The following is a 13,742-nucleotide window of genomic DNA, read 5'->3' as shown; positions in this document are numbered from 1 at the left end:
GCTTGCCAACCACGCAAGCATCCCACGGAAGTTTAAAACAAATGGATGACTCTGGTCAAGATGGCACCAAACTGCAATGCCCATTAATGTCATGGCTCAGACATAGTTTTATTTTAAGACACGCAGGGATCATTTGGGAACAGAGCATGGGGTTACAAGTCAGACAAATACTTAGGGACAGGGATGAGGGGGAGTTAGGTGCCAGAGGCAGACAATGAAGTGTTGGGGCAGGAGCCATTGGTTGGAGTCCAGATCGGAGTGCTCTGCATTTGAAGGCCAGGGATCCCTATGGATGGAAGTTGGTCAGCAAGTGTTGAGAATGAATACCAGCAATGCCTGTGATCAATGACTGATGTCTTCCGGGCCCTGAGGACGAGGGCAGGTGACCCATCAGGTCAGCAAGCCCTGCGGATGGAAAACTACATGAGTAGGGAGGTCAAAGCCCAGAAATCAAAATTCTGAGATAGGCGAGTCCTGGGTTGACACTTAAGGTCAGTGAAATCAGAAGGTTGAAGCTGGAGGTTGAAGACTAGGGTTTGGGAAGTCCAGAGGTCGAGGCCTGAAGGTCAAAGCCCCTCGGTTGGTGTGTCTGGAGGTCAGAGGTCTATAAGGCTGGGCCTGGAACTGGAGGTTGAGGGCCATTGTCTATGAGTCTGAGAGTCTCAGACCACGGACTGGACATCAGAGCCAAGAGGTGGCTTGTCCTGGGGATGGAAGTCTGTCTGTGAGAGTGAGTGGAAAGAGGTTTGCTTTGCTGTTGTTGTATTGTTTTTCTTTTGTGTTGTGGGCATATTGTGTTAGTGCCAGAATGCACTGCAACACTTGTGGCCTGCCACCAGCACATCCTCAGACTGCGCTGGCCGATAATGCAAATGACACATTTCCCTGTATGTTTTGATGTATATGTGATAAATAAATCTGAATCTGAGTACTTTACAGAGACAGGGCACCCATGGGAACCAGAACGAGAATTAAGAAATCATTTCACTATCTGCACTAAGAGCGAAGGAGATTCAGCAGGCATGGAAGTAATGGGTAATGCTTGATGAGAATTAGAGCACGGAGAGGAGGGGAGAGTGGGCAGGAAACTTGGGTGCACAGAAGAACAATGCCACCACAATTCTGGTAGAAGAAAAGCAGGGCAGTTGCTCATGCAGTAATCTCTTCCCTTTCAATGACGTGCAGTGACTGCAGATCTGGAGCAACAAACAATCCACTGGAGGAATTCGAGCAGCATCTAGAAGAGTTCCCACGAGTCACTTAATCAATCATCATTTCTTGTCAGCGTCACCTAATATACAGATACTCCTACACCTAGTGTCACTTTATGGACATAGTCTTTGTAATTAAGTTGATCATATGTATAAATGGTCACATTCTAACAGTTACTTGTTATGTTATGTTTTATAGGATTGCTTTTAACTTTATATTTATTGTGCTTTATGCTTACTGTATTTTATTTTATGCTGTATCGGATGTGAGGTAACAATCATTTTGTTCTCCTTGACACTTGTACTGAAGAATGAGAATAAATATCTTGAACCTTGAACCTGTGTGGGGTGGGAATGGAATTGGTGGTGTATCAGGACGCAGCTTGTTTGTTGGTTGAAATGCAGGAGAGTCATAACACAACCGAGTCTGCTATTTGAAGTGATTGGAGGAAATTATGGGGGGGATGTCAAAGGTAAGCTTTCACACAGAGAGTGGCGGGTGCGTGGAAAGCTCTGCCAGGAGTGGATGCATGGAGAACGTTAAGAGATTCTTAAGTAGGCACATAGATGAAATAGAAATGGAGGGCTGTATAGGAGGGAAGGGCTAGACTGATCTTGGAGTAGGTAAAAGGTCAGCTCAACATTGTATGCCGAAAAGCTTGTACTATGTTGTATGTTCTGTGTAAGATATACATGAAATGCTGAAGGAACTCAACAGGTCAGGCAGCATCTTTGGAGAGGAATAAACAGTCAATGTTTCAGGCTGACACCCTTCATCAGACCCAGTTCAGCTTGAAACATTGACTGGTCATTCCTTTCCATGGATGCTACCTGACTTGCTGAGTTCCTCCACCATTTTGCATGTTATTCCAGATTTCCAGCATCTGCAAAATCGCCTGTGTATACGTCTGTGTGCCACGTTCCATTGTTTCTCAAACCTGCGATAATTTAAGGCACTTTCCTTTCATAAATCAATCAGAATGCCTGTTCCCTCAATCTGTCTGGTCTGCCTCTGCACCAGCTCCCTTAAAAGGAAGCCTGAAGGGTTCCAGTCCCACACCACAGCCTTCAGCATAAACTCCACACAGAGCTCTGAGGAAGAGCTGCACCATTGCAGGCACTGCCCGGCTGTTCCCTCAAGGGGACGTAAACAATTTCATGGCACTATTTTTGCAGAAGAGCAGGTGGTCAAGTGGTGCCTTGGTCAATATTGATCCATCATCAAATTCACTACAAGGTTCTCCTGCTCACGTCTGATGCTTCCTGTGGGACTTTACAATGACTACGTTTTAAAGATTTCTTCACCAGCTGGAAGGTGCTTCAGACTCTAAAATCCAACGTTCACATTCCCCAGCTCTATCGCTAGACATTCCAAATTCTAATAAATTTCTACAAATGTACCGTGGAGAGCATGCTGATTGGTTGTAGCTCCGCCAGGTATGGCGGCTCCAATGCATGGGATTAGAAAAAGCTGCAGAGGGTTGTAACCTCAGCTAGCCCCATCTTATGTACTAGCCTCCCACCACTGAGGATACCCTCAATATGTAATGCCTCAAGAAGGTAGCATTCATCACCATCTAGGGCATACACACTTTTCATTGCTACCATCTGGGAGGAGGTACAGGAGCCTGAAGGCACATATTTAATGTTTTAGGAACAGCTTTTACCCCTCCACCATCAGATTTCTGAATGATCCATGGAAACATCACTATTCTGCACTACTTAATCATATTTCTTATATTTATTATTGTAATGTAGCAGTGTGCTACACTCAGCGCTAAAATAACAACACGGAGTCGGTAAACTGCAATTAAAGATGATTTTATTCGAACTTCAGTCTTGCTTTAAAGCCTCCCTCATCCCGCCCTCCCCGGGTGCGGATGCTGTAAAGGACACGTACTCACAAACCCCCGCAGGCTTTTTCCCTTTGTTGCAGACCTGGCCTTTGTGCCTGCGCGCTGGCTATTTGTGAGCCGGTTCGAGTGCGCTAGGAAGTGGGTCGCCACATAACCCCCACCCCCCCCCACCCCCCAGAACCGGCGATACACCCCCCAATGTCCACTGTGAGGGCGGTAGGGACGTCCATTCTGGGGTGCACTAGCATCGCGGCGTTCGCCAAGGCTTCCTTCATTTGAATGAAAGCGGCGGCGGACTCCTCGTCCCAGGCAATGTCCTTGCCCGGACCTGACAGCAGGGCGAACAGGGGGCGCATGATCCGGGCAGCTGAAGGGAGGAAGCAGTGGTAGAAATTGACCATACCTACGAATTCCTGAAGGCCTTTGACTGTGGTGGGTCGGGGGAAATGGCGGACCGCATCTACCTTAGCGGGCAGAGGGGTTGCCCCATCTTTAGTAATCCTGTGGCCCAGGAAGTCAATGGTGTCGAGCCCGAACTGGCATTTGGCCGGGTTGATTGTTAGACCGTATTCACTCAGTCGGGCGTAGAGTTGACGGAGGTGGGACAGATGCTCCTGACAACTGCTGCTGGCTATGAGGATGTCGTCCAAATAGATGAATGCGAAGTCCAGGTCGCGTCCCACCGCGTCCATTAACCGCTGGAACGTCTGTGCAGCATTCTTCAGGCCGAACGGCATGCGGAGGAACTCGAAAAGGCCGAACTGGATGATGAGAGCCGTTTTGGGGACGTCGTCCGGATGCATCGGGATTTGATGGTATCCTCGGACGAGGTCAACCTTCGAGAAGATCCGTGCGCCGTGCAGGTTTGCTGCAAAGTCGTGAATGTGTGGCACAGGATAGCGGTCCAGTGTGGTAGCCTCGTTCAGCCTGCAGTAGTCGCCGCACGGTCTCCAGCCCCCTGTCGCTTTGGGCACCATGTGCAGGGGGGAGGCTCCCTGGATGATCCCCAATTCCTCCATCCTCTTGAACTCCTCCTTCGCCAATCGGAGCTTGTCCGGAGGAAGCCGCCGAGCACGGGCGTGGAGGAGTGGTCCCTGGGCCGGGATGTGGTGCTGTACGCCATGTTGGGGCATGGCTGCCGTGAACTGCGGTGCCAGAACCGATGGGAAATCCGCCAGGATTCTGGTGAAGTCGTTGTCGGACAGCGTGATGGAGCCGAGGTGTGGGGCTGACAACTGGGCTTCTCCCAGGGAGAACGACTGAAAGGTCTCGGCGTGAACCAGTCTCTTCCTGGGCAGGTCGACCAGTAGGCTGTGAGCCCGCAAAAAATCCGCGCCCAGAAGCGGTTGGACTACGGTTGCCAGTGTGAAGTCCCACGTGAACCGGCTGGAGCTGAACTATAGCTGCACCGTACGGGTGCCGTAGGTCCTTACCGAGCTGCCGTTCACGGCCCTCAGGGGGGGACCCGGTGCCCTGTTGCGGGTGTCGTAACTTGTTGGAGGTAAGACGCTGATCTCGGCACCGGTGTCGACCAAAAACGGCGTCCCGACCTCTTGTCCCACACATACAGGAGGCTATCCCGACGGCCAGCCGCCGTAGCCATCAGCGGCGGCTGGCCCTGGCATTTCCCGGGAACTGGCAGGGCGGGCGACAACGGCGGGCTTCTGTGCCCCACCACTGGTGGTAGAAACACCAGTGTTCGTTGGGCTCCCCACCCCTGCCTCTGGGGCTAGTGGGCTCTGCAGCTGGGCCTGGACTGGTTCGCTGCTGGGAGCGTGGCCTGGTGATCTGTGCGATGGACGCCCCACTCACCTTCTTGGCGTTCCACAGCAAGTCCACCCGGGTTGCCACCTTCCGGGGGTCGCTGAAATCCGCGTCGGACAGCAGCAGGCGTATGTCCTCGGGCAGCTGCTCCAGGAATGCCTGCTCAAACATGAGGCAGGGTGTGTGTCCGCTGGCCAAAGACAACATCTCATTCATTAAAGCCGATGGAGGTCTGTCTCCCAAGTCATCCAGGTGCAGTAAGCGGGCAGCCCGCTCGCGCCGTGAGAGTCCGAAAGTCCTTAGGAGCAGGGCTTTGAATTCCGTGTACTTGCCATCCGCCGGGGGAGACTGTACGAACACCGCAACCTGGGCCACTGTGTCCTGGTCGAGGGAACTCACCATGTAGTAGTAACTTGTGTCCTCTGAGGTTATCTGCCGAACATGGAATTGGGCTTCTGCTTGCTGGAACCATAGGTGAGGTCGCAGCGTCCAGAAGCTTGGCAGTTTCAACGAAACCGCATGAACAGATGCGGCGTCGGTCATCTCCGGTCCAAAAATCGTTTGGACCGTCGGGGTCACCAATTGTAGCGGTGTGCTACACGCAGCGCTAAAATAATGACATGGAGTCGGTAAATTGCAATTAAAGATGATTTTATTCGAACTTCACAGTCTTGCTTTAAAGCCTCCCTCATCCCGCCCTCCCCGGGCGCGGATGCTGTAAGGGACACGAACTCACAAACCCCCGCAGGCTTTTTCCCTTTGTTGCAGACCTGGCCTTTGTGCCTGCGCGCTGGCTATTTGTGAGCCGGTTCGAGTGCACTAGGAAGTGGGTCGCCACAGTAACTTAGTTTTTGTATGTGTTGCTGCTGTGAAACAATAAATTCCAAGACACATATCAGTGATGAAAGACTTGATTCTGAACCAGGATAAGAGGCAGGGAGCAGACAGGGGATAAATAAAGAGAGCAAGTGTTTGTGAACACTGACTAGTGAGAGCTGTACTTGTCATAGAGTCATTCAGCATCGGAACAGCCTGCCTGATCCATCTAAGCCCTATTTGTCCTCATTTGGTCCATATCCCTCTAAACCTTTCCTATCCATGCACCTGTCCAAGTGCCTTTAAAATACGGTTATTGTACCTGTCTCAACCACCTCCTCTGACATCTCATTCTACATAGTGGCTATTCTCTGGGTAAAAGAGTTGCCCTAGAGGCTCTTATTACATCTTCCCACTCTCACCTTAAGCCTATGCCCTCTAGTTCTTGAGTCCCCAACCCTGAGACATTGCACTCATTCACCATAACTATGCCCATTATGATTTTATATGCTTCTGTAAGATCAACCCTCATTATTCATTTATACGATCAACCGCTCTGATCTGGTTGGCCTCAAGGCCCTCATTGAGAAAAAAAGGCATTGCAGTTAGTGACTCTAGCCAGACTGACTGTTCCAAATGTCCCTATCCTCACCAACACCCATTTTCCCTTCTCCTGCCTCTGATGCAAGGACTTAAACAAAACTTTTCTATTGTTTCAGCCGATGAAGAAAATCCCAGGCTGCTCAAACTTGCTTCATTACATTAATGAGTCCAAGCAACATCTTTTCTGCATTTTCTCCAGTGTAATGGCACCTTTCTTGGGTAAGCTGGGCACTAATAGACTGGCAACACACACAAAATGCTGGAGGAACTCAGCAGGCCAGGCGGCATCTATGGAAAAAAGTAGAGCTGATGTTTCAGGCCGAGCCCTTTCCGGTCCTGTTGCTTGGATTTCCAGCACCTGCAGATTTTCTGTTGTTTGTGATTTGACAAATAGACTGTGCTCATTTGTGATGCCCTTTATGTTCAAACAGTTCAAGCAAATACAGGGAAAAGAAGCAAAAATACCGTACCTGAGACCACCATGGCCTCGTTGGGACCACATGTATGGAACGACATGGCAAACTGTCAGGGAAGAAATCCTGAAGAAAAAGAGGAAACACACAAGTTAGAGCTACAGTTGAATAACAACAACCTACATTTATATAGCACCACCTGTGCTGCAAAATGTCCCATGGCACTTTAACAGGAACATCTTAAAATTACAGCATAGTCACAGCAAGACAGGAAAAAAACAGCACTGCAGAGGAAGTTTATCAGAAGCGTCTGAGAGAGCTATTGGTGGCAGGGGAATGCAAATGCAAACTGTTAAACTCTCTGCAGCTGAGGGCACAGCTTGGAATATGGGAATGTGCTAGAGGCCACAATGAGAGAAGCACAGCTGATGAAAAGCAGTAAACAGAGACAAGAAGAGAGAAATATCATGAAAGAATCTGAAAACAAGAATAATTTCATATTAGTAATAAGAGAGATTTTGCAGATGCTTGCTGGAAATCCAGAGTAACACACACAGATTGCTCAAATTGCTAGAATTCAGGAGCAATTCAGCAAGTCAGGCAGCTTCTAAGCAGAGTTGACATTTCAGGTGGAGACCCTTCACCAGGGCTGGAAAGTAAGGGGTTGTTGTGGGGGTGGGGGGTGAGGGAAGGGAAGCTAGCAGGTAACAGATGAGACCAGCTAAGGAGAAAGATGGGTGGGTGGAAGAAGAGGGTTGAAGTAAGAAGCTGGGAGGTGACAGGCGGGAAAGGCAATGAGCTGAAGAAGAAGGAATCTGATAGGACAGGGCAGTGGACCATTAAAGAAAGGGAAGGAAAAGAAGCATCAGGGGAGGTAAGGAGAAGATAAGGGGTAAGAGAGAAGGCAGAATGGGGAATGGAGAAAGATGTATTCAATTATTTAGAGAAACTACACGGCAACAAGCCCTTTAGTCCCAACGAGCACATGCCGCCCTATATACCCACAGAACCAAATAACTTGCTAACCTATATGCCTTTGGAATGTAGGAGAAAATTACAGCAGCCGGAGAAAATCCCTGGTGTCACAGGGAGAAAGTACAATCTCCTTACAGTCAAAGGTGGGAATTGAACCTGGATAGCTCGAGCTGTACAGTGTTAGATGTTCCACTTCTGATGAAACAGAACCTCAGAAGTTCTACTTTTGCAAAGGAGGGCATGTTGAGTGGAATACTGAGTAGGTTTCACGGCACAAGTAAGCTCAGAGGGAACAGACAGAAACTGAAGGGTAACTTCACTCACCCCAACACTGAACTGATTCCACAACCTATAAATTTGCTTTCAACGACTCTACAACTCACATTATTTATTACTTATTTATCTATTATCATTTTGTGTTTCATTTGTACAACTTGTTGCCTTTTGCATATTAGTTGTTTGTCCATCGTTGTTTGTGTGTAGTTCCTCATTGATTCGATTCTGTTTCTTTGTATTTACTGTGAATGCCCACAAGAAAATGTATCTCAGAGTAGTATTCTGTGACTTTCAGAAATTCTCTTTGGACTATGGGCTGAAGGGTAGGAGGGGATTAGCCTAATGTGACGTTGAGGAAAGCCCACTCTCTTCCTGAGGAACAGGCACCATCTCTGGCCACAGCCAAGGTGAGGAGGACCCCAGCCAGGGTAAACCCATGCAAAGCTGGAGGACCGGACCACATACCTGAGCAGGTGCTGAGGGACAGTGTGGCCCAGCTAACAGGTTGTAATGGACATCTTTAATATCTCTCTGAAACAGTCCACTGTCCCTGCAGGCACCATTATTCAGTGCCAAAGAGAGAAATGATAACTGGCCCAAAATGATTACCGGCCCAGTGACACTGACTTCAACAATCATGAAATCCTTTGAGTGGCTGGTAACAGATCACATAAAACAATGAGGTGGCACATAGAGAGGAGGTAGAGAGGTTTGTCAAATGGTGCAAGAATAACAACCTGAGTCTCAACGTGGACAAGACAAAAGAGATGACTGCGGACTTCAGGAAGACACAGGTAGACCCCTCTCTATTGTTCATCAATGACTGCCGAGGAGAGAGTGAGGAGCATAAAGCTCTGTGGTGTACACATACGGATGATCTAACCTGGACCAACACCTCCTCACTAATCAAGAAGGCCCAGGAGCATCTACATTTTCTGAGGAGACTGAGGCATGCAAGGCTTCCTGCCCCCATTCTAAGAACTTCCTGCAGGAGAACCATTGAGTGTCAAGTCTGGCTGCATCATTGTGTGGTATGGAAGCAACAAGCGATCAGACTGCAAAACCCTACAAAGGACAGTAAAAACTGCCAAGAGGATCACTGGTGTTTCCCTCCCCTCTATGTATAACATATACCAGCAGTGTTGCAGATGAAGGGCCCAAAGCATTGCTGAGGATCCCCACCACCCACCCTACAATCTCTGGCCCATGACCATCAGTAAGGAAGTACAGAAGCATCAGGACTAGGGCTGCCAGACTGGGTAACAGCTTCTTTCCTCAGGCTACAAGACTAATGAATACCCTGCCACCACTGAGATCTCATCCCAAGGACAGCGAGCTGTTTACTGTGCTGTTTACCAGTGCTGTGCTTTACTGCATGCATTTGAAATATATTTTATCAACTTATTTATAGTATATTTTGTTTTATGCTGTGCGTGACATATGTTGTGTGGATGGATCGTGGTCCAGAGGACAGTTTCATTTGTTTGAAAATACGTACAGTCAGATGACATTAAACTTGAGGTGGTAGCCTACAATGGGCAAGAAGGGAGACAGGAAAGGATGGAGGGTCTCACCCAAATGGTATTAGAATCAGAGAAGGAGAAATCATTGAACTCTTAGAGTCAGAGAGAGACATACTGGGAAAGAGGCCCTTCAGCCCACCAAGTCTGTGCCAAACACTAGCTACCCAGTTCAAACTGATTCCTACTCTACCCAATTTGATTTTCCCTAAATTCCCATCAATTCCACCACCCCCATCCCATTTTCTACCACTCGCCACCATGCTGGGGGCTACTGACAGAAGCCCATTAACCTGCCAACCTACACTTCTTTGGAAGGTGGGTGGAAAATCCAAATGTTCACAGGGAAAGCATGCAGAATCCTCTCCTCTGGTGTGGGCAGTAGAGGTCAGGATTGGACCTGGATCGCTGGAGCTATGAGGGGGCGGCTCTACTAGACACAGCTAATGGCAGAAACCAGGGAGATGATACAGTCTATGTCACCATTCGATAAGAACAGATTGGATTTCTGACTTGCCTCTGCTATATGCCATTTAGAAACCCTTACTTCACAAAAATCCAATTTAAAAATTGACCACTTTAATCACATCACAATACAACTCAATTAGAGAAACAAGGAACTGAATCTGGGACTGGCACCAGTTCTGCTTCACAGCAGCACTTAATTCCTGCAGCACTGTATGCCTGCTAGTCAGTACTGTAGGTCCTAATTAAAGGTAACTGGGCTTTCAGGGGTGGGGCAAAAGTTGCTCCATAAGCCTGCATGGGCTTGAAAGGCCAATTGGCCTCAAGCTGTGATTCTACCCACCCAGTGTTGCCTCCACCAGCCAGCGAAAGCTGTTTGACAGCAATCTTAAATTGCCCTTTCCCTTTCCCTAGTTCCTTTGAGAAATAAGAGTGGTGTTTAACACTGTTCCCGTGGAGCTGTTGGTCTGTGGCCGTCCATCCTGGCTCTCTGTTTACTTGTCTTTCCATCAAATCCACCCCCTGCAGCCCGAGTGCAATTTTCCCACACTATATACCGTTAACTAGAAAAACTCACCACCCTCAGTAAGAAACTGTCTTCTCATCTTAGTCCTCAACAGACTTATTCCAAGACTGTGATTCCTACCTCTGGATTTCTTCAACAGTGAAACATCCTCCCTCCATCTATGTTTCAATAAGATCTTCTCTTATTCCACTAAACAGAGAGTACAAACCTAGTCCATTCAACTTCCCCTAACGTAGCACACCCGCCACATAGGAGTCAGACTGGAGAGTTTGGACTGCACTCTCTGTTGACAAGTGCAAGGAGACTAAAACTGTACCAGACACACCAGGTATTGTCCCCATATAATTGCAGTAAGATTTTTTTGTTATAAACCAAATCATTACGTATCTCTTACTATCCTAGATGCTTGCTGCACATTTCTGCACGGTAACGCAGTGGTTAGCACACTATACAGCGTACCAGCTGTAAGGCTGGGGTTCAATTCCCACTGCTGTCTGTCCATGACTACATGGTTTCCTCTGAGTCTAGTGCTTTCCTACCACATTCCAAAGACACACGGTTAGGGTTAGTAACTTGTGGTGCCGGAAGCACTGCGACACCTGGGGCTGCCCCCAGCGCAAGTCCGATGCCAGCAATGCCTTTCACAGTACATTCCTATGTACATGTGACAAATAAAATTAATTTTAATCTTTCTTGTTAGTATTCAGTGACCGTGTCCAAAGTTACTAAGGAGCTGTGTGGTGCCCACTGAGAGAGAACAGTGGAAATGCTCCAGGTTCTATAAATGGGTCTTTAAACTGGCCTATTGTTTGTGCATTCACCTTAAACTCCATTGAGGCACCTCTCTCTCAGTGTTGCAAGATCCACACACAGCCCCTGGTCCCCAAGGGAGGGACAGTGGAGCCTGTATAGTATTCGATGTTTCTGGGAAAGGGGAAGAAAGCACTGAATCTCTGAAGTGTCAACATCACAGTCACCTTTGAAAAGCAAATTTTAAAGGGAAGAACGGGAGGAATACAGAATTGAGACTTTAGCTATCAGTTATATCCCTGAAGTCCACACCAATGACTTGCTGATAATTTTACATGTCTATGCCCTGGGGTAAGATTTTAATTACAACATAAATCCAACCTTCACTTCCCACCAGCCCCTCTCCACACACACTCCCCAAAGCACTCCTATCTGCATCCTCCCTCCCCGCCCCCTTGCACCCTCTCTTCCTGAATACTTTTTTATACATCCTAGCAATCCCCTTCCTCTCTACACTCTCCCTCCCTGTCCCCCTTCTCTCTATCCCCTTCCCTGCACCCTCCCTCCCCTTCCCCCTCCTCTTCCACTCTGCCTCACCGTCCCTCACCTCTTACACCCCATTTCCCTGTCCCCCTCCTTCCTCCAACCTCCCGCCATATTTCACTCATCCTACATCCTCCCGCCCCGACCAGCTCCTCCTTACACCTTCTGCCCTACTGCCCTCCTCCCTGCAACCTCTCTCCCTGTCCCCTTCCTCCCTGCACCCTTCCTCCCCATCCCCCTCATCCCACATCCTCCGTCCTGGTCCCCCTCCTCCCCCGCCTTCCTTCCCTGTCCCACTCCTCACTGCACCCTCACACGTTCCATTCCTGCCTGCACCCTCATCTATCCCCTCCTCTCTGCACCCTCCCTCCTCGCTCCACTCATCCCTCCCTGTCCCTCTCCTCTGTGCCCTTCCTCCCTGCACCCTATTCCCCCTCTCTGCACCCTCCCTCGCCGTTGTGCACCTCCAATCTGTGCCCTCTCTCCCGATGCCCCACTTGCCTACGTCCTACCTCTTGTCGTGTCCTATTTGCACTCTCCCCTCTCTCCATCGTGCTCCTCTTCCCTCCACCCTCTCTTCCCTTGCCCATCCTATCTATGCCCTCTCTCCTCCTGCTGCTCCTGTTTGGGGATGCACCCTGACCCTGTATACCTTCTTTGTACCTTTTATCCCCACTCCCCTCCTCTTTGTGCCCATATCCGCATAATCGGCAAGTTTTTAAATGCAGCTTTTAATTATCCAATCATCATAACCTTGGCTTTGCTCCCCTTTCCCATCAGCATACCTTTGCCGCACCACTTAGCTCGAGTTCCCCTTGGTGTCTTGGTTTTTAAGGGGTTCCCAGAAATTGAATAACAAAATTACAACGTTTATCAAGCAATAAAAACAGGTAATACCCATTTTAAAACTGCTCATGTGAAGCTCCTGATTAAATAGATTGTTGCTTAAAATTGTGTCCTTTATGAACCCCATACCCAAAGCTGCCCGCCTAGGGTAGGACTCTGAAGGAACATCCTGCAAATGGGACAACAAAGCCAATCACAGACACACTTTGGTCAGATCAAACCATGCTAGCTCTTTAATCTAATGAGATATGTCCATAAGGCAATGCTGCTGACTGGCAACTTCCAGAGCACCACACACAAAATGCTGGAGGAACTCAGCAGGTCAGGCAGCATCTTTGCAGATGAATAAACAAATGACATTTCAGCCCAAGACCCTTCATCAGGACCGGAAAGTAAGGCAAAAGAAGCCGGAGTAAGAAGATGGGGAGAGGGGAAGGAGTACAAGCTGGCAAGTGATAGGTGAGAACAGGTGAGGAGGAAGGTAGCTGTGTGGGGGAGTGGAGGGGGAGATGAAGTGCAAAGCTGTGAAGTGATATCTGGAAAAGAGGCAACAGGCTGCAGAAGGAATGTGATCAGAGAGAGAAGGGACCTTGGGAGAACAGGAAGAAGGATGGGCCATTCAGAAGGGACAACAGGAGAACCAGGATGAGAAATGGGAAGACAGCGAAGAGACAGTGACAATGGGGAGAAATTACCAAAAATTAGAGAAATCAGGACAGAGGCTAACCTAGATGGAACATGAGGTGTAGCTATACTGAGGGATGCACTAACGCTCAGCACAGCTGAGGCTTTGTGGGGTAGAACCACAGATGAGGGTCCTGCTGCTGCTGGACAGTGAGAGGTTGGGTCCTGTGGCATTGATGCATTGTTTGGGTATGAAACAGGAGTGGCTCAGATGTATTGTAAGAGAATGCATTGAATTGAATGGCAAGGAAAACATGGACAAATTATATTTCTTGTACACGTTTTTATGAGTAATGTATATGCTTGAAAAAGAAAATGTGACTTCATCCACTTAAGTGCTTTCTGAAGTACAGTCACTAATTTAATTCAATGTTGGCACCACACCACTGAACTTGAGGCATACTAGAATGGCACATGCAGTTAGGCATTGCTTTGTCTCCTCTGTTTTTAGCAGCTTGGGGTGGGGGGGGTTAGTGATAAGCTGGCTATGGATC

At 48.5% G+C, this 13,742-nt stretch overlaps 1 protein-coding gene across 1 annotated transcript in view; it reads right to left on the bottom strand.

Annotated features, from left to right (window-relative positions):
• Positions 1 to 13,742, bottom strand: part of LOC140718430 (flotillin-1-like) — a 66,403-nt gene that overhangs the window by 32,823 nt on the left and 19,838 nt on the right. Inside the window, exon 2 of the mRNA XM_073032165.1 lies at positions 6,721 to 6,789. Coding sequence (XP_072888266.1) covers positions 6,721 to 6,766 — 46 coding nt within the window. The 5' untranslated portion in view covers positions 6,767 to 6,789. The remainder of the gene's footprint in view (positions 1 to 6,720; positions 6,790 to 13,742) is intronic.

Source organism: Hemitrygon akajei, chromosome 2 (assembly GCF_048418815.1).
Source record: "Hemitrygon akajei chromosome 2, sHemAka1.3, whole genome shotgun sequence".
Taxonomy (NCBI): Eukaryota; Metazoa; Chordata; class Chondrichthyes; order Myliobatiformes; family Dasyatidae; genus Hemitrygon; species Hemitrygon akajei.
Note: the sequence above shows the minus strand (reverse complement) of the source record. Positions and strands in the feature narration are given on the sequence as shown.